The sequence below is a fragment of the Palaemon carinicauda genome, chromosome 35 (genome assembly GCF_036898095.1).
Source record: "Palaemon carinicauda isolate YSFRI2023 chromosome 35, ASM3689809v2, whole genome shotgun sequence".
In the NCBI taxonomy this organism is placed as follows: Eukaryota; Metazoa; Arthropoda; class Malacostraca; order Decapoda; family Palaemonidae; genus Palaemon; species Palaemon carinicauda.
This window is the reverse complement of record NC_090759.1, coordinates 20751284-20771132: the sequence shown is the minus strand read 5'-3', so window position 1 is coordinate 20771132 and position 19849 is coordinate 20751284. Positions and strand designations below refer to the sequence as shown.

The 19849-nt window shown below is 44.2% G+C and overlaps 1 protein-coding gene across 7 annotated transcripts in view; it reads right to left on the bottom strand.

Annotated features, from left to right (window-relative positions):
• The window catches only part of LOC137627654 (WW domain-containing oxidoreductase-like), a 172419-nt gene that overhangs the window by 26873 nt on the left and 125697 nt on the right, over positions 1-19849 (bottom strand). For all 7 annotated transcript variants that reach the window (XM_068358818.1, XM_068358816.1, XM_068358815.1 and 4 more), the window contains one exon: positions 2386-2490. In XM_068358818.1, the coding sequence (XP_068214919.1) occupies positions 2386-2490 (105 nt within the window). The remainder of the gene's footprint in view (positions 1-2385; positions 2491-19849) is intronic.

Genomic DNA, 19849 nt, shown 5'->3' with positions numbered 1-19849 from the left:
ACCTGTCATAATTCGATGAATTTGACAAAGTATTCCAGATCAAAGGATGGATCTATACGGAAATAGCAATCCAAGCAATTTTTAAATTTCATATATAGCTACCGTATTACTTTTGTGTTAATTATATACAAGGTGATGAAATTTAATAGATTTTTCAAAATCTCATATAATTTGTTCAACTTAATAACAACCTACTATCTTTGTACAAATTAAGAACAAGGTAATGATTCTACAAGAGGGATTTTCTGGGGTGACGATTCTATAGGAAGGGATTTTCATGTGAAGATTCTACAGGTGGGGGATACTGAGGTGACAATTCTACAGGTTCATAATAGGATGGTGGAGGAAGAGGAGGCTTTCCCTCTTTCTCAGCAGAGGAATGAAGCAAACTTGATTTGTGTAATCTGTAATTTCTTCTAGAATAATCAGATCTTTCTGAGCCTTCGACTCGGGAGTAAGGTTTATGTTTATGAAATAACAGCTCCTAGAAGAAAACTAGGTCTCAGAAACTTCTCTGCTGGTGAAGCATGATGCTGGGAAACAGGAGGAATAATTTTAGGAAAAGGAGCACAAAGTTCTGCGATCAGTTTGCTATCACTAGGATGAGGTAATGGTTTTATCTCTGATACTGCAGATTCTTTATTATTATCTGAAGATTTTGACAGATACGTAAATCACTGATGAAAGCTTACCATCTTCCAAAGAGGCTACTGGAGGACAGGGCAAAGTCCTTGAAGCAAGAGAATTCACAGAGCAATATGCAACTAGGCAAAAACTCAGAAAATGTGTAATAATGGCAGGATATTCAGAAGGGAGACAAGTAATGGTGGCGGTGCAAGGATGTGTGCCAATAGAAGGACGTGTAATAGTGGCAGCGCATTTGGCAGGAGGACGTGTAATGGTGGCAGCATATTCAGTAGGTTCACCAACAGTGTGGTATGGTGCATGGCTTGTTCATGTTGTGGATACAGTAGCAGACGCGTCTCAAAGGTTTTGTGGGTACGCAGACGCGGAGATTGCTTGTAGGTGTGCAGACACACTGATGGGTTAGTACTAGCTCCATGACAATGATATAAAACATGCTGATCTTTCAGAAAAGATTTTCTATGAGAATCTTTCACTACTTCTATTGGGGAGAGGAAGCTGGACCTGTAAGACCCTATGGGGCAATAGGAAGGACTGACAAAAAAATCAGACCTTGAAGGGGAGTGATAAGCTATTTCCAAGGAAAAAGATGGTGTACGAGGAAACACATGGTGTACGAGGAGACACAAGGTGTACGAGGAGACACATGGGTGTACAAGCAGACACATGGTGTACAGCCATAGACTGACGAGGAGTACACTTAATGGAATAATGGAAGAGAAATCTGAAAGGACTCCAACATATGCAATAAAAAAGATGCTTGTACAAGCTTACCACACTTGTTGGTAGAGACTGCAAACGAGTAGGATTTTCAAATTCTGGTAATAAGAGAGGCACTTTCACTAAGACATCCTCTCCCACCTGGATAAAGGCAGATGCTAAAGGATCACAATCCACTGAAAAATTCTCAGCCACACTAAGAGGGCAAGAGACGTTACATCAATAAATTCGTTCACAAAAACTTGGTCGTCATCCGTCGTTACCATGGTTTCTGGGAATTCCGATAACGAAGGATTGTACAAGGGAAGTTCCAGACTAGAAAATGAAGACAAGCTTCTTTTCCTCCTTTGAGACTAAAGCTGTTGAAGGGAAACGAGCCTGTTTGGTCTTCTTTTTCCTACGGCTGTTGATCTTCTCCCATTGGGAGGGCAACCACTCGCAACAAAAATCACAAAGTGAATTCATAACACATCTATGTTCTCTACAATTAGGGCATAAGGGATAAGGGTCTATGGCGACTCGACTCATAAAAGTGCCACGAGGGCAACCTTTAAGGCCTGGGCAGGTTTCCATTAACACTTGTTTAGCACTCATACTAAGTAGAGTACAGTATAAGAAAAAGGAACAACACAAAGGACTGAATAAGGTCAGCAACGGATGACCGATCGTAGTCACGACCAAGAGAAGAGTGAACACACAGCTATTAGCATCAACCCACCGAAGCACATAGTGGGCCCACAAAGCAGCCATACCAGGCTACCAGACCCACAGTAATTCTTCAACTTGGTCGTAACAACACTGCATCAGAGCTAACACCCATAAATAATTCAGATTTGTATCTGCACTGGAACAAATAAATATTCAATCATTTTGCCTATACAGTATTAATCTTTTATTTTGGTCATTCTCAGATTAAGGAATACATTTTGTAAACATTCTACAAATAAATATATCCAACTTTAGGAAAACTATTTTATCAAAAGTAACAATGTCAAAGAAAAAAAAATTATTCACATTTACCAAGGTAATTTGTTTGATAGGTCACTTCAATGCCATCCTCAGTCAGATAAGATGGATGATGGAATATTGCTGCATTATTGATAAGCACATTCAGCGTTTGTTCCCCTGTGTGAACAATCAAAATTTTAGTTATCAGTTTTCATCACTAATCTCTCAAGCTGCCATTTTATTGACAATACAAGACTGAATACCCTAAAATTAATATTTACCTCCATAATTACAAAACTTTCATACTCCAGAGATAAGGTGAATGATCCAAAAATGGAATTTTGATCTAAAAATGTATTATTTCAATAATTACTTGTGTTTCACCCAATTCCAGAAAAATAATTCGGGATAGTGTGAACTCAACCTACCATAATTGTTCAGTAAGATCAAGTTGATACTTTTATTACTCAGTTTATGGGGAAATCAACTTCTGCAAAATGAAAAATTTGGAAAGAATTTGTGTTGTCCTAATATATGTAGCAAAAACCTTGAGCTCTTTACAGCGGATATTTTTTCAGCGAAGGCTGAAAACTAGCCAAAAGACTTTAAGCGAGGTATAACTAACCACCGCTAATTAGCAGGGGGTAGACTAGCCCCCACGTTCACACACTCACCGGTTGAGTAACATCACTTTACAATTGCACGTACGACTTTCCCTTAGGTTAGATGATGGCGTGTCAGGTATGTGTAAAGAGCTCAAGGTTTATATAGTTGGTATAAATACAAATTATTTCAAAATTTGTCATTTGTTCCAACACGAATACAAACCCTTTCACAGTTTACAGTGGAGACTCACCCTTAGGTGGGTGGAAGTCCTAAAACCAACAGGCTGGTTCCTGTCCCTGGGTGTTATTCTGTACTTCACACAAGCTTAACAGAGACCCCTGACACCTCACAACTCTCTGAATACTGTATGTGAGAGATTTAATGGCCTGGGCAATCAAGTGAATGTGCGAGAACTCAACAATGTTACTTGACCAGGTAAGGTAATATTTGGAGGTAAACTACACTTAACCAAGTTATTGCCAAATTCGACCTTGCAGGGATTTCGGGGACATAAAAAATATATAAACATATACAGTATCTGGAGTTACAGAAAGTCAGGTTGAAGAGTTCCTCGGTTGCTCAACCCCAAGTGAGGGAAGGATGAAATAAAAATGATATTTTAATTATAAAATAAATTTTTGAATATACTTACCCGGTGAATATATAATAGCTGCAACTCTGCGGCTCGACAGAAAACACACTCAAAAAACTCGCGAGCGATCGCTATGAAGGTTGCGGGTGTGCCCACCAGCGCCAACTGTCGGCCAGATACCACTCTTGCATGTAAACAAACCCTTCAATTCTTCTCGTCCCGCTGCGTCTCTATTGGGGAGGAAGGGAGGGTCATTTAATTTATATATTCACCGGGTAAGTATATTCAAAAATTTATTTTATAATTAAAATATCATTTTTAAATATTTAACTTAGCCGGTGAATATATAATAGCTGATTCACACCCAAGGCGGTGGGTAGAGACCAGAGTTAATTAAGTTTACAGCGTATAAGCTAAGAGTTTTTTCATTTTGACAGTTATCAATATAACAAAACCAAAATATATAGGTACCTGGTAAGGAAGTTGACTTAGACGATTACTCTGCCTTGTAAGTCTGTCTTCCTCACGGAGCCCAGCGATCCTCTTAGGATGCTGAAAGACTCCCAGGAGCTGAAGTATCAAGGGTTGCAACCCATACAACAGGACCTCATCAAACCCCTAATCTGGGCGCTCTCAAGAAATGACTTTGACCACCCGCCAAATCAACCAGGATGCGAAAGGCTTCTTAGCCTTCCGAACAACCCATAAAACAATATTAAAAACATTTCAAGAGACAGATTAAAAGGATATGGGAATTAGGGAAGTGTAGTGGTAGAACCCTCACCCACTACTGCACTCGCTGCAACGAATGAACCCAGTGTGTAGCAGTCCTCGTAAAGAGTCTGGACATCTTTCAAGTAAAATGACGCGAACACTGACTTGCTTCTCCAAAAAGTCGCGTCCATAATACTTTGCAGAGATTTATTTTGCTTGAAGGCCACGGAGGTTGCTATATCTCCAACTTCGTGCGTCTTAACCTTAAGCAAACATCGGTCTTTCTCATTCAAGTGAGAATGAGCTTCTCGTATTAAAAAAAAAATCTGATAAAATATGACAAAGCATTCTTTGACATAGGCAATGAAGGTTTCTTAACTGAGCACCATAATGCCTCAGATTTCCCTCGTAATGACTTAGTACGAGCTAAATCGAACTTAAGAGCTCTAACAGGACATAATACTCTTTCCAGTTCGTTGCCTACGATCTCTGATAAGCAAGGAATATCAAAAGATTTAGGCCAAGGACGAGAAGGCAGTTCATTTTTGGCCAGGAAACCAAGTTGAAGTGAACAAGTGGCTTTTTTCTGTAGAAAAGCCGATGTTCTTACTGAAGGCATGAAGTTCACTGACCCTTTTAGCCGAAGCCAAGCACACTAGGAAAAGTGTCTTGAGGGTGAGATCCTTCAGGGAGGCTGAATGTAATGGCTCAAACCTGTCTGACATGAGGAACCTTAGGACCACGTCTAAGTTCCATCCAGGAGTTGCCAAACGACGTTCCTTAGAGGTCTCGAAAGACTTAAGGAGATCTTGGAGATCTTTATTGTTGGAAAGATCTAAGCCTCTATGTCGAAAGATCGAAGCCAACATGCTCCTGTAGCCCTTAATCGTGGGAGCTGAAAGGGAGTGAACCTTTCTCAGATGTAAAAGAAAATCTGCGATTTGGGCTACAGAGGTACTGGACAAGGACACAGATGCTGACTTGCACCAGTCTCGAAAGACTTCCCACTTCGACTGGTATACTCTAATGGTAGAAGCTCTCCTAGCTCTTGCAATCGCACTGGCTGCCTCCTTCGAAAAGCCTCTAGCTCTTGAGAGTCTTTCGATAGTCTGAAGGAAGTCAGACGAAGAGCGGGGAGGCTTTGATGGACATTCTTTACGTGGGGCTGACGTAACAGATCTACCGTTAGAGGAAGACTTCTTGGAAAGTCTACCAGCCATTGAAGTACCTCGGTGCACCACTCTCTCGCGGGCCAGAGGGTAGCAACCAACGTCAACCTTGTCCCTTCGTGAGAGGTGAACTTCTGCAGTACCTTGTTGACTATCTTGAATGGTGGGAATGCATATAAGTCCAGAAAAGACCAATCCAGTAGAAACGCGTCTATGTAGATTGCTTCTGTATCTAGGACTGGAGAGCAATAGATTGGTAACCTTTTGGTCAACGAGGAGGGAAAGAGGTCTATGGTGGGTTGACCTCAAGTAGCCCAAAGACTCTTGCCCACGTCCTTGTGGAGGGTCCATTCCGTGGGTATCACCTGACCCCTCCGACTGAGACAGTCTGCCAAGACGTTCAAGTCCCCCTGAATGAATCTCGTCAACAGGGAGATGCCTCGAATTCTTGACCATAAGAGAAGGTCCCTTGCGATCTCGAGCAGCATGAAGGAGTGTGTGCCTCCTTGCTTGGAGATGTACGCCAAAGTTGTGGTGTTGTCTGAGTTGCCTCTACCACTAAGTTTCGAAGAAGCTTTCTAATATCATCAAGGCCAAGTGGACTGCTAATAGCTCCTTGCCGTTGATGTGCATGCTCTTCTGACTTGAGGTCCACAGACCCGAGCATTCCCGACCGTCCAGGGTCGCACCCTAACCCAAATCCGACGCGTCTGAGGACAACACGTGGTTTGGGTTCTTGACTGCTAGGGATAGTCCCTCTCTCAGACTGATATTGCTGTCCCACCATTTCAGGCATGCCTTTACTGGTTCGGAGACTGGGAATGATACCGTCTCTAATGTCTTGTCCTAGTTCCAGTGAGAGGCTAGATGGAACCGGAGAGGCAGAAGGTGTAGTCTCCCTAGTGAGACAAACTGCTCCAGGGATGAGAGAGTCCCTACGAGACTGTTCCAACTCCTGACTGAATAAACGTTTCGTTTCAGCATTAGTTGGACTTCGAGCAGGGCTTGACTGCGAATCTCCATCCCCAAATATAGAATAATCTGAGATGGGATCAGTTGGGACTTTTAGGTTGACCAAAAGTCCCAACTCCCTGGCCAGACTCAACGTCCAATGTAGATCCTGCAGACAGCGAAGACTGGACGATGCTCTGAGAAGCCAGTCGTCCAAGTACAGGGAGGCTCGGATCCCCGATAGATGGAGGGATTTTGCCACATTCCTCATGAGCCTCGTAAACACGAGAGGCGCAGGACTGAGGCCAAAGCACAGGGCTCGAAACTGGTACCCCACATTCCTGTAAACAAACCTCAGAAACGGTTGGGAATCCGGGTGTATAGGAATGTGGAAGTATGCCTCCTGAAGGTCGAGAGAGACCATCCAGTCGCCTTCCATAAATGCTGTCAAGACAGCCTGGTAGACTTCATCGTGAAGTTTGTCTTGACAATGAACACATTGAGCGCACTTGCCTCTTACGTACTCCTGCAGTGAACATGGCTGCCAAATCATTGGAGCCATCCCTGAGGGACTTGTTCCTGCAGAGAACGTGGCTGTCAGATCATTGGAGCCATCCCTGAAAGCCTTGTTTATGCATGACATAATTGTACAGCAAAACTTCAAAGGCTCGAAAATAGCTGTGAAGTCGACCTGTAAAATCTTGGAGCGTCTCATGGCCAGGCGCCAGGGAGAGTCTATGAGGTTTGAGAAGTCTATCTGGGCAGAGGCAGGAACTCCCAAGCCGAGAACTTCTCTCGTGTCATATCAGACTCTCGCTCTATAAGCCAGTTTAAAAGAAGGGAAAGCAAAGGCTGTCTCCCCCAAACTCCTCCTGGTGATAAACCAGTCGCCTAGCAAACGTAAAGCTCTCTTAGAAGAGCGAGAGAGCACTAGCTTATAAAACAACGGCTTCGAAGTAGCTAGGCCTAGTGTAAGCTCTGACGTTTAGGCGAACGAGGAGCAGCAGTTACAAAAAGATCCGGACAAAGATCCTTAAAAATCAGCATGATTAATTTAAAGTCCATAGAGGGCTAAGCAGCTTTAGGCTCCTCTCCGTCTGACAGAGTCCCCAAGGGAATATCAGTAGGAGGGGGAACAGCAACTTCCTCATCTGAAGGAACCTTGTCCGACAATAGCCGAGTCTCAAGCAAGGGAGAGACCTACCGTGGTGGCAATGCTTTACAAGCAGAGTCCACACGCACTGGTGCATTAGTAGCGGACCAGGACGCAACGTCATGTAACTGCTTGACAGTCTGTGAACTGTCAACAACAACAGGTGCGTGAGGACGCACAGCGTCCACTCGAGACTGCTTTGACCGCCTAGACTGAGCAGTCAAAACAACTCTAGAATGCGGAGGTTGACGCTCAGCGTCAAAACAAGTCAACTCCGATTGTTGGCGAACGTCCTGAACGTCAACAGGAGCATCAGCAAGTGGCCTAACGTCCAAATGTGGCTGAAAATCCACACGAGACTGCATCGAGTGTGGTTCTAAACAACCTGACTGACGTGACTTGGCTACGCCAACGTCAACAGGACGCACAAAGGAACGTTAGGGTGGCTGAAGGCCAGGATCTCGATGAGATAAACGGCTAGGCTCAACGGACTTATCGGCAGAATAGTCTTCCATAAGGGAGGCAAGCTTATTCTGCATGTCTTGCCGTACAACCCATTTAGGATCAACGGGAATGGTTGCGGTAAGAGACGAGGGTAACGTCTGTGACCGCAAAACCTTGCCTACAAAAAGACTCTCGGAGTCTGTGTTACGCTTTTGTTAGGCGGCGAGCAGTCTTCCGATGACTGCATAGGGTCAGAGCTGTCCTGATAGTTGAAACCAGGACGCTGGACCTGTCCTGAAAGGACTGACTTTCGCTTAAAGGGCCTCGAAACCTTGTTCCACGGTTTCTTATGCGAAAAGCCTTCGGATGACGAGGAGAAAATCGTCTCTCTCGCCTTATGGTAGGGGTGATCTTGGTAAGATACACCTGATACCATAGAGGGAACGTCTGTTCGCTGATCAAGGCCTCTCGAACCCATAAGTCGTACGACATTACTTCTCCCCTGGGCTTGGGAGCTTGCAAGAGGTCCCGGACTAGGCGAACGACAGGCACGAACAGACGAACCCTCGGTCGCAACACTGATAACACTTTGCGCAATATCACTTTATCACTACGATTTTCTGTTTTGCACTTATTTCACTGAAATCGAATTTTTTAACAATTCACATTAGGTATGAATAAAACTGATTTCTACCTGAAGCACGCAATTCTACCCTCATCAAAAGGTTGTAATTGCGAAATCAGTCGTATAATGTAAGCACATTAATACCAGCAAAAAACAGTAAACATATTTTAAGAAAAAAAAAATCAGTGGCTGGGGAAGAGACTAAACACTAGTTCATTCAAAACTACGTTTTCAATCTCTCACCGTACAGTGCCTTGGGACGAGAATAAAAACTAAAAACGTTTTATCCTTTCTCCCCGTACAGAGACTAGGGACGAGAGTAACTCGAGAACAACGTTACTCGCTTGGGACGAGATAAAGATCGGAACGTTCTCTCTCCTCTCTCTCTCTCCGTCTCTATCTCTCTCTCTCTCTCTCTCTTGATTTCGCACCGAAGAGAAGAGCCCACTTACCTTTCGTCAATAAACAGGTTATTTGACCAAAGGAAAAAACTGAAAGGTTTTTCAATTAAAAGATCCTTTAAAATAGTCTTTAAAACATTTAAGCTTTGAAAGAAAAAAGAACAAAACGTCAGTATCGATTTACTCTTTCTGCAAAGTGAAACCGTGATACTCTCTCTCTATCGTAACGATAGAGCGCAAACTGCGTAGCATAAATAAACTAAACGTTAGTTCATCTTTGAAACAGTACGAAGACTATTCAAAGAAAAAAACTATCATAAAATATTTACTAAAAATATTTCATTTAATAAGTTTTAAATCATTAGCTCTGTAAAAGTTATTTACGATTGAAAAGGGCTCAACGTTGTTTAACTTCGGTTTCCAAGTTAGGACCGCCTACTCTCAGGAAAGGTCGCATATAAACAAATCATTAAAATTTATTTTGATGTTTATTATAAATGGAAAGCTAATCGAAGAGGCCTAATAAAGGCGGTTGAGATATAAAATATATAGAGGAAAATCTATAATTAATTTATAACGTGATAAGATAATTGCTAAAAGCCTAAAACACACTTCCGTCTAAGGGAAGGGTCGGCCATTTAAAAGTCAAAGAAAGTCCATACTCTCTCTCTTGTCATCAAAAATTAAATCTATCCAAAAACGAGTTCAAGATTTACGATGAGGATAAAACACCTGCACTGCGAAAGCTCAAACCAAAATGAAGTACTTCACCAAATATGTTGAGAAAACTCCAGGTTCTACAGCGAGTATTGATACGTCTTGTCGTCAACGTCGACAGAGAAGAATTGAAGGGTTTGTTTACATGCAAGAGTGGTATCTGGCCGACAGTTGGCGCTGGTGGGCACACCCGCAACCTTCATAGCGATCGCTCGCGAGTTTTTTTAGTGTATTTTCTGTCGAGCCGCAGAGTTGCAGCTATTATATATTCACCGGCTAAGTTAAATATTTAAAAAAGGCCAGTCACTTTGCACATTCATTCTAGTCTTATACTGGGTAACCTCTGCCCTAAACCAACTACTAATTGTCCTACAAGGGAGCTGAGGTGCTTGCGGCCATGTTTTGTGCAACCACAGGACCTATGGTGAGAGTGTCCAGGTTCCTGTGGTTTACATCTTGCAAGTAATGGGCTGTGATGATCGTTTGATGCTTCCATATGCCAACATGTAATATCTGTGCCAGAAAGAAGTTCTTTTTGAACGCAAGGGACGTGCTCATGCCCCTGCGTCATGAGCTCTGTGTCTTTGAGTCTGAGAATTAGAATCTGGAACAAGGGCTCTTTCCATCACTCCCCTAATCCAGGAAGAGATATTGTTACAGGATATTTTCCTCTTGACCCTCCCCATACTGATGAAAAGTATGTTAGTCTGTGGCGAGTTCCTGTGGTTCATTTTAGATAAGACCTCAGTGCCTTGATGGGGCATAATAGCAGCTGATCTGGATCATCTGAACGTAGACTTTCAATCCGGAGGGGCCCAAATCTTAGCAATAAACTCAGGGATGAACCTGAGTGTCACCTGCCCCATCCCCTTGAATGGGCAACATCGCACGATAGACCACGTAAATCGCTAACTCTTCGCCGAGGACAGAGCTAGAAGAAAAACTGTGAAGAGTGTCACGTCATGATCTGACGACTGACGCAGTGGTTCATAAAAAGTTCCTTTCCGGGCTCGTAGTACATTACATGTACAGTAATACTTCTTGATGAGAATATTTTTGTCTACAAAATTTTTATGATGCGAAACAAGATGCGAAGATTTTAATACTTTATAATAGGAAAATTTTTCTTATGAGGCAAAGAGATTTGCCAGCTAGGCCAAAAATAAAATAATTACCCTTGAACCAGTAGAAGAAAACGGGTTCTCTATACACAATAGAAAACGTATCTCTCTCTAGTAAGGGTAAATAGTACAGTACATATAGCACCGTATCTTTCATATACTGTATGTAAAGTATTTTACTGTTTACTGTATATTGTATTACTTTCCATTCACTATTACATTATGTTCTAATAACAACTTAATTTACAGGTATTAACATTTAGTTACAGTATACTGAATGATTCAAATGTATATCATTGTGGTTATAGCTTTATTATAAAATCTAATGTCGTGTTTTTATAAGGTTTGGAATGATTAGGCAATTTAGATGTAAAACGTGACCCATGATAGGAAATTTTGTGAAAAACGAAAGCCACTCCTGAACGAATTAATTCCATATTTTGAGGCATTACTGTACTACGTTCCACGGAGATATAACAATCGCGAATTCTCTCATCTTATTTCCATCTAAACTATCCCAATGCTGTTGCCAATTATTATAACACAAACTTTTAATGGTCTGAAATAAATCATTATAGAGGATGGGATGCCTTCTTGGTAGCAATTCAGCTGCTGCATTCTTTGCCAGTAAATCTGCGTCATTCCCAGACACACCTACATGTGCCGGAACCCAACAAAATCGAACTTCTATACCGCTCAGCCCAATAATTAAAGCCCTTCTAAAATCTTTCAAACTAAAGGGTTACTAGAATTAAAAACTTCTAAAGCTTGTAGGACACTTGTTGCATCACTAAAAATGGTAAAATTGTCCTCTTTTAATGCTAGTTTTTCAATAGCAGTTAGTATACCATATAGTTTGGCAGTAAATATATTAGAGATTACATAGAGGAAGTGCATCTTTACAATGAAAAGCATCACTATTCACTCCAAATTCAACGCCAGCATCAGATTTGGAGCCATCAGTATATAAAAGTTGATTCCCTTTGTTCTGCAACATGTTCCACAAACAGAGACCTGGCTTTTAAGTCAGTCATATTCTTTCTTATACCAATAAAATATTTCCAAAATTATTTCCCTGGTAATTTCCATGGAGGGATTGCTAATACTGTATCTTAAATAGGACCTTACTTGTACCTATATCTAGACTGTTTACTAAATATTTTATCTGAAAACCCTAGGGTAGAGTAGATTTTGGTGCAACTCAAAATATATTGAGTGCCTTACAATGTTTACAGCCTGATACGGTAAAGAATTAGAAAGTTTTTGCAACCTAAACCAATACCAAACTATAGAAGACTTTCGGTAAAGGTCTAAAGGTAATTCTCCAGCATCAGCAAGGAGGCTTGGGATAGGCGAAGTTCTAAAGGCTCCTGTGGACAATCTGATACCAGTATGGTGTATATAATCTAAAATCTTTAATCAGCTTGGAGTGGCTGAAGAGTGTATTTTCCACCCATAGATAATTTTTGAAAAAATTAAAGCCTTATATAACTTTAAAATAGTTTTGCGGTCTACCCCCATAATGTGTGGGACAAAACTTTCAAAAGAGACAAAGCCTCAAGACATTTTCTTTTAAGGCTTTCAAGTGAGGAATCCATGTCGGCCTGCAATCAAATATTAATCCTAAAAATCTAGCTTTACTTACATATAGGACCCGTTGACCTTTGATGTACATAACAGGGTCTGGATGTACTCCCCGAATACGTCAGAAATGGACAACAACAGTTTTGCTTGTTGAAAATTTGAAGCCCTTCATATCAACCCACTGAATAATTTTCTCAATTGAGAGATGTAGTTTTCTCCCAAACATTGCCATTCTAGCTCCACCAAATGATTTAGAGATCATCTGCAAATAGTGTTGAGAGAGTATTTTGGGGAATGACAGAGGATATCCCCTTAATGGCTAAAGCAAATAAGGTTTACTCAGCACACTAGCCTGGGGAACTCCTCCTTTTTGGCATTTCTTCTCCGACATTTTCACCTAAAAATATATGTGAAATGAATGCTTGAATGAACAATGGTAGCTCTCCTCTCAATCCCAAATTATGAATGGTTTTAAGTATATCATATCACCATGCAGAATCATATGACTTTTCAAGGTAAAAAAACTGTTACATGGTGCTGTTTAAATTAAAAGCTTCATAAATGAAGGATTCCAGTCGTACCAACACATCAGTTGTCGAGTGCATTTTTCTAAAACCACACTGGAGAGGTGATAAAATTCTTTTTGGGCTCAAGCCATGTCGTCCTGATGGAAGGTTCCTTCAGTAGCTTCCTTAGGGTATATATGACTACAGTAGATATTCCCAGAGAATTAAACTAAAGTTTTCAATATTAAACTTACCCGATAATCATGTAGCTGTCAACTCCGTTGCCCGACAGAATTCTATGGAGGGATACGCCAGCTATCACAATACTAGAAGGGGGTGTACTTACCAGCGCCACCTGTGGCCAGGTACTCAATCATTTGTTGTTGACACCTCCTCAATTATTCCTCTGTCGTGCTTCCGGCTAGACGTTCTGGGATACGCTTATGGTCTTCGAGTTTATTCACGGATATTTGGTGAAGTATTCTCTCAGATTAACGGCTGTCGCTTTACTGGAATCCTTCTTATATTAGCTAGATAGCTTTTATATAATACTGATATAACGGTTAACGAATTTTGCTTGTTTTTGGATCACCCTTTGGCTAACTCTTTGAATACAAGATGTCTGACGTTTCGCAAGCCCCCTCCCATAGACGATGTAGGTCTTGCAATAGGCGTATTCCGAAGGCCTCGGTAGATCCTCACACCGCTTGTTCTGACTGTAGGGACAGGCCCTGTCTATTAGAAAATCGATGTGAGGAATGCGCCGGACTTTCGGAATTGGAATTTGTCCGTCTTTTAAAATATTCATCTAAGTTAGAGAGAGGTAGAGTTAGGAGAAGTTCTTCTCACTCTTCTATGTTTTCCTCACCTCATGATCCCCTACCTTTTCCTACCCCTGTAGTGGCTACCCCCGTACCTACTGTGTGCCCTCCGCCTGATATGTCAGTTGTTTTGCGTGCTATTCAGGCGTTAGGCGATAAAGTAGAATCAGTGGTAAGTGACCATAAGTCTCTGATGGCCGAAGTTAAAGAACTGAAGGTCAAGAGTGCAGTGGGTGGAATTAGTGCCAGTGCTGTGACGAGTGCTAGTGTCGGTGCAGTGCCAAGTGCTAGTGGTGCCAGTGTGGTGCGTGAGGATTTTTCTGTGCGAGCCAGTCGTCCTCCCAGTCCGGGACCTCTTGCAAGCTCCCATGCCCAGGGGAGAAGCAATGTCGAAGGGCTTAAGGGTTCGACAGGCCTTGTTAGGCGCACAGAACTATCCTCGGTGGTTGCGGGCGTGTCTTCCTTAGACCGTCACTCCCACCTGCAGACGATTGAGCCCGTCTTATTCTCGTCCGCTGATCAACTAGCAGGGAAGAAACGTTGGTCTCAGGTCTCGAGACCGCTTAAACGTAGAGTCCAGTCCGCGAGTGCTCAGCCAGGTTGCAGTCATTGGCTCAGCTCTGACTCGCCTCAGTCATCTGTCGACTGTACTCCGCCCAAGAGGAGTAAGGTTCTGCCAAAACAGAGCCCGACTGTTAAGACTTTACCTCAGTCTGTTATCGTTTCTGCCGATCCCAAGTGGACCCTGCTTCAGTCCATGCAAGCTCAGCTTTCGGACTTGATGCGTGAGTGTCGGGCTGAGAGTGTTGCACCTCCTCCTCCGCCTACACTCCCTCCGCCTGTTCTCGCTCCGCCTGTGCTCGCCCCGCCTGCACTTGCTCCGCCTGGTCGCAGCACCATCTGCCAGGCGTACGATGTTGAGCCACTTTCGGAGTTCGCTGTTCCCAGTGGTGTTCAGCCTCAGCCTTCTTTAAGGCAACCCTTGCTTTGGGATCAGGAGAGTTATTCCACTCTTCCTCCGCCTCCCCTTGCTGCTCCACCAGTGGTGCAACTCTCGGTTGGGGTACAACAACCTCTCCCCTCCGTGAGTCTGTCTGCTCAGCCATCGCTGCAGCGAGCTCAACCCTCCTCAAGGCAAGCTCCTCTACACCCTGGACTTGCGCCTCAGGAGCCTCAGTTTGCGAGAACTTTACCTTGTTCTGCGCAGCCTCAACCTCATCATGCTCCGCTCATCTCACAGGAACAGGAACGGACTACTCCGCCTCCGTCCTCCGCTCAGCTTGTGCAATCCTTGGGTTCAACCTCTCTTGCTAGGAGTCAACCTCCTTCACCCATGCGCCTGCCTTCTGCTTCGTCTGTTGTTCAGCCTTTGCAGTCTGAGCCTCAGGTTTTCCCTCAACAGTCACTGGAAGAGGAAACCACTGTTATTGTTCCTACCCGTTCTGACTCTGCGGTTCAGCATTCTGGTCCGATCGCTTCGCTACCCTCTGCTGATGAGGTGTCGGATGATGAGGAGGCACACCTTGATCCCTCATCAGACGTGGACGAATCTAAGCTTTCTCCACCGTCGATTGATTTTCGTAAGGTCTTGGCTCTACTCAGGGAGATTTACCCAGACCACTTCGTCTCTGCTATTCCCCGCTCTCCACCATCTGAGTTTTCGCTGGGCGTACAACAAGCTAAGTCCAACTATACTAAGCTTGTCCTAGCTAGATCCTCCAAGAGGGCTTTAAGGATCTTAGGGGAGTGGCTGCAGTCTAAACAACACCTTGGCAAGACTTCCTTCATGTTCCCTCCAACGAAGCTCGCTTCGAAAGCTAGCGTTTGGTATGCCACAGGGGAAGCACCAGGCTTAGGAGTACCTGCCTCTGCCCAGGCTGACTTCTCAAGTCTGGTGGACTCGCCTCGGAGAACTGCTATGAGACGCTCGAAGGTTTGTTGGACCTTCTCAGACCTGGATCATTTACTAAAAGGGTTGTTCAGAGCATTTGAAATGTTCAACTTTCTCGACTGGTGCCTGGGGGACCTCAGCAAGAAAACCTCTCCTGCGGACAAAGATTCTGCCATGCTATTAATGTCCTGCATGGATAAGGCCATCAGAGATGGATCGGGTGAGCTAGCATCGTTATTTGTATCAGGGGTGTTGAAGAAAAGGGAACAACTGTGTACCTTCCTTTCCGCCAGCATTACACCTTGCCAACGGTCACAACTCCTTTTTGCTACACTCTCAAAGTTCCTCTTTCCCGAGGAGCTAGTTAAGGACTTGTCTGCTGCCCTGATACAAAAGGACACGCACGATCTTGTAGCCTCATCGGCTCGTAAGTCTAAGGTTGCCACCTCAGTCCCCAAGACTTATCGCTCCCCAGTGGCTGATACCCCGGCTACGAGGTTCATACCGCCCTTTCGTGGTAGAGCCCCCAGCCGAGGAAGCTCCCGTCCAGACTCTCACAGGAGCAAGTCTAGGAAAGGATCCAGGACATCTAAGGGAAAGAACTGACTCTCAGATTCTCCAGACAACAGTAGGAGCCAGACTCAAGATCTTCTGGCGAGCCTGGGAGAAGAGAGGTGCAGACGCACAGTCTGTCAGTTGGCTGAGGTACGGTTACAGGATTCCATTCTGCCTCAAACCACCTCTGACCACATCGCCCATCAACCTCTCTCCCAACTACAAAGAAGAGGACAAGAGGCTAGCATTGCAACAGGAGGTGTCGCTACTTGTGCAGAAGAAGGCAGTGGTTATAGTCCGGGACCATCAATCCCCGGGCTTCTACAACCGTCTCTTTCTTGTGGCCAAGAAGACAGGAGGTTGGAGACCGGTGCTGGACGTCAGCTCTCTCAACGAGTATGTCACCAAGCAGACGTTCACGATGGAGACGACCAAGTCGGTCTTAGCAGCGGTCAGACAGGAGGACTGGATGGTCTCGTTGGACTTGAAAGATGCATACTTTCACGTTCCCATTCATCCAGACTCCCAACCTTTCCTGAGATTCGTTTTCGGAAAGGTTGTCTATCAGTTCCAAGCCCTGTGTTTTGGCCTAAGCACAGCTCCTATGGTCTTTACTCATCTGATGAGGAATGTAGCGAAATTCCTACACTTTTCGAACATCAGAGCCTCCCTCTACCTAGACGACTGGCTGTTGAGAGCCTCCACGAGTCGTCGTTGTCTGGAGAACCTCAGTTGGACTTTAGACTTAATCAGAGACCTAGGTCTATTAGTCAATATAGAGAAATCTCAACTCATTCCCTCCCAATCCATTGTGTACCTGGGAATGGAGATTCAGAGTCAGGATTTTCGGGCTTTTCCATCGGCCCCCAGGATAAACCAAGCCCTAGAGTGCATCATGAGCATGCTGAAGAGGAGCAATTGCTCAGTGAGACAGTGGATGAGTCTCACAGGGACCCTCTCATCTCTGGCCCTGTTTGTCGAGCTAGGAAGACTCCACCTCCGCCCTCTTCAATTCCATCTTGCTGCTCATTGGGACAAGGGCTCGACTCTAGAAGCAGTCTCTATCCCTATCAACCAAGAGATGAAGACCACTCTCCTGTGGTGGAAGCACAATCTCCTTCTCAAGGAGGGTCTATCATTGGCCATCCAGACCCCCAATCTTCATCTCTTCTCAGATGCATCGGACTCGGGCTGGGGTGCGACCTTGGACGGACGGGAATGCTCAGGAGTATGGAACAAGGAACAAGGATTACTCCACATCAACTGCAAGGAACTGTTAGCAGTTCATCTAGCCCTGTTGAACTTCAAGTCCCTCCTGCTAGGCAAAGTGGTGGAGGTGAATTCAGACAACACCACAGCCTTGGCTTACATCTCCAAGCAAGGAGGGACCCATTCGAGGAGCCTTTACGAGATCGCAAGGGACCTCCTCATTTGGTCAAGAGGTCTAAACCTCACTCTGGTCACGAGGTTCATCCAGGGCGTTATGAATGTTTCAGCAGATCGCCTCAGCAGAAGGAATCAGGTCATTCCCACGGAATGGACCCTCCACAAGAGTGTGTGCAACAGACTTTGGACCTTGTGGGGTCAACCTACCATAGATCTGTTTGCCACCTCCATAACCAAGAGACTTAAGCTTTATTGTTCCCCTGTTCCAGACCCTGCAGCGGTTCATGTGGATGCTTTTCTTCTGAACTGGTCCCATCTCGACCTGTACGCATTCCCTCCGTTCAAGATAATAAACATAGTTCTGCAGAAATTCGTCTCGCACGAAGGGACACGGCTGACGCTGGTTGCTCCCCTTTGGCCTGCAAGAGAATGGTACACAGAGGTACTTCAATGGCTAGTCGACTTCCCCAGGACTCTACCTCTAAGAGTGGACCTTCTACGTCAACCACACGTAGACAGGTTGCACCCAAACCTCCACGCTCTTCGGCTGACTGCCTTCAGACTGTCGAAAGATTCGCTAGAGCTAGAGGCTTTTCGAAGGAGGCAGCCAGTGCGATTGCCAGAGCTAGAAGAGTTTCCACTCGTAGAGTCTACCAGTCTAAGTGGGAGGTCTTCCGAAGCTGGTGTAGAGCCAATTCAATATCCTCTACCAATACCTCTGTGATCCAAATAGCTGACTTCCTTCTACATCTTAGGAATGAGAGATCCCTTTCAACACCTACGATTAAAGGATATAGGAGCATGTTGGCCTCAGTTCTCCGCCACAGAGGTTTGGACCTGTCTTCCAACAAGGACCTTCAAGACATTCTCAAGTCTTTTGAGACGTCTAAAGAACGTCGTCTTTCCACTCCAGGCTGGAATCTAGACGTAGTCTTAAGGTTCCTTATGACATCTAGGTTCGAACCTCTCCAGTCAGCTTCCTTCAAGGATCTTACCCTCAAGACTGCTTTTCTCGTTTGCCTTGCAACAGCTAAGAGAGTCAGTGAGGTTCATGCCTTCAGCAAGAACATTGGTTTCACAACCGAATCTGCAACATGTTCTTTTCAGCTTGGATTCCTAGCAAAGAACGAGCTTCCTTCACGTCCTTGGCCTAGATCGTTCGAAATACCTAGCCTCTCCAACATGGTAGGTAACGAACTAGAGAGAGTTCTTTGCCCTGTCAGAGCTCTCAAATATTATCTGAAGAGGTCTAAACCTATTCGAGGATAGTCAGAAGCCTTATGGTGTGCCATCAAGAAACCCTCGAGACCCATGTCCAAGAATGGGCTTTCGTACTATATAAGGCTTCTGATCAGAGAAGCACATTCTCACTTGAAGGAGGAAGACCTTGCATTGCTGAAGGTAAGGACCCACGAAGTAAGAGCTGTAGCTACTTCGTTGGCCTTTAATAAAAACCGTTCTCTGCAGAGCATAATGGATGCAACCTATTGGAGGAGCAAGTCAGTGTTTGCATCATTTTATCTGAAAGATGTCCAGTCTCTTTACGAGAACTGCTACACCCTGGGACCATTCGTAGCAGCGAGTGCAGTAGTAGGTGAGGGCTCAGCCACTACATTCCCTTAATCCCATAACCTTTTTTAACCTTTCTCTTGAATACTTTTATTGTTGTTTTTTATGGTTGTTACGGTAGGCTAAGAAGCCTTCCGCATCCTTGGATTTGGCGGGTGGTCTATTCATTCTTGAGAAGCGCCTGGGTTAAAGGTTTGGTAGAGGTCCTTTAGTAGGGGTTGCAACCCCGTGTACTTTGGCACCTTTGGGTTGATTCAGCCTCCAAGAGGAACGCTGCGCTCAGTAAGGAAGACGAACTTTAAATAAAGAGGCAGAGTAACGGTTCTATTCGACTTCCTTACCAGGTACTTATTATTTCATTGTTATTTGAGATAACTGTTATATGAAATATGGGATACTTAGCTATCCTTTAATCTTGTACACTGGTTTTCACCCACCTCCCTGGGTGTGAATCAGCTACATGATTATCGGGTAAGTTTAATATTGAAAAATGTTATTTTTATTAATAAAATAAATTTTTGAATATACTTACCCGATAATCATGATTTAATCGACCCTCCCTTTCCTCCCCAGAGAGAACCAGTGGACCGAGGAATAATTGAGGAGGTGTCAACAACAAATGATTGAGTACCTGGCCACAGGTGGCGCTGGTAAGTACACCCCCTTCTAGTATTGTGATAGCTGGCGTATCCCTCCATAGAATTCTGTCGGGCAACGGAGTTGACAGCTAC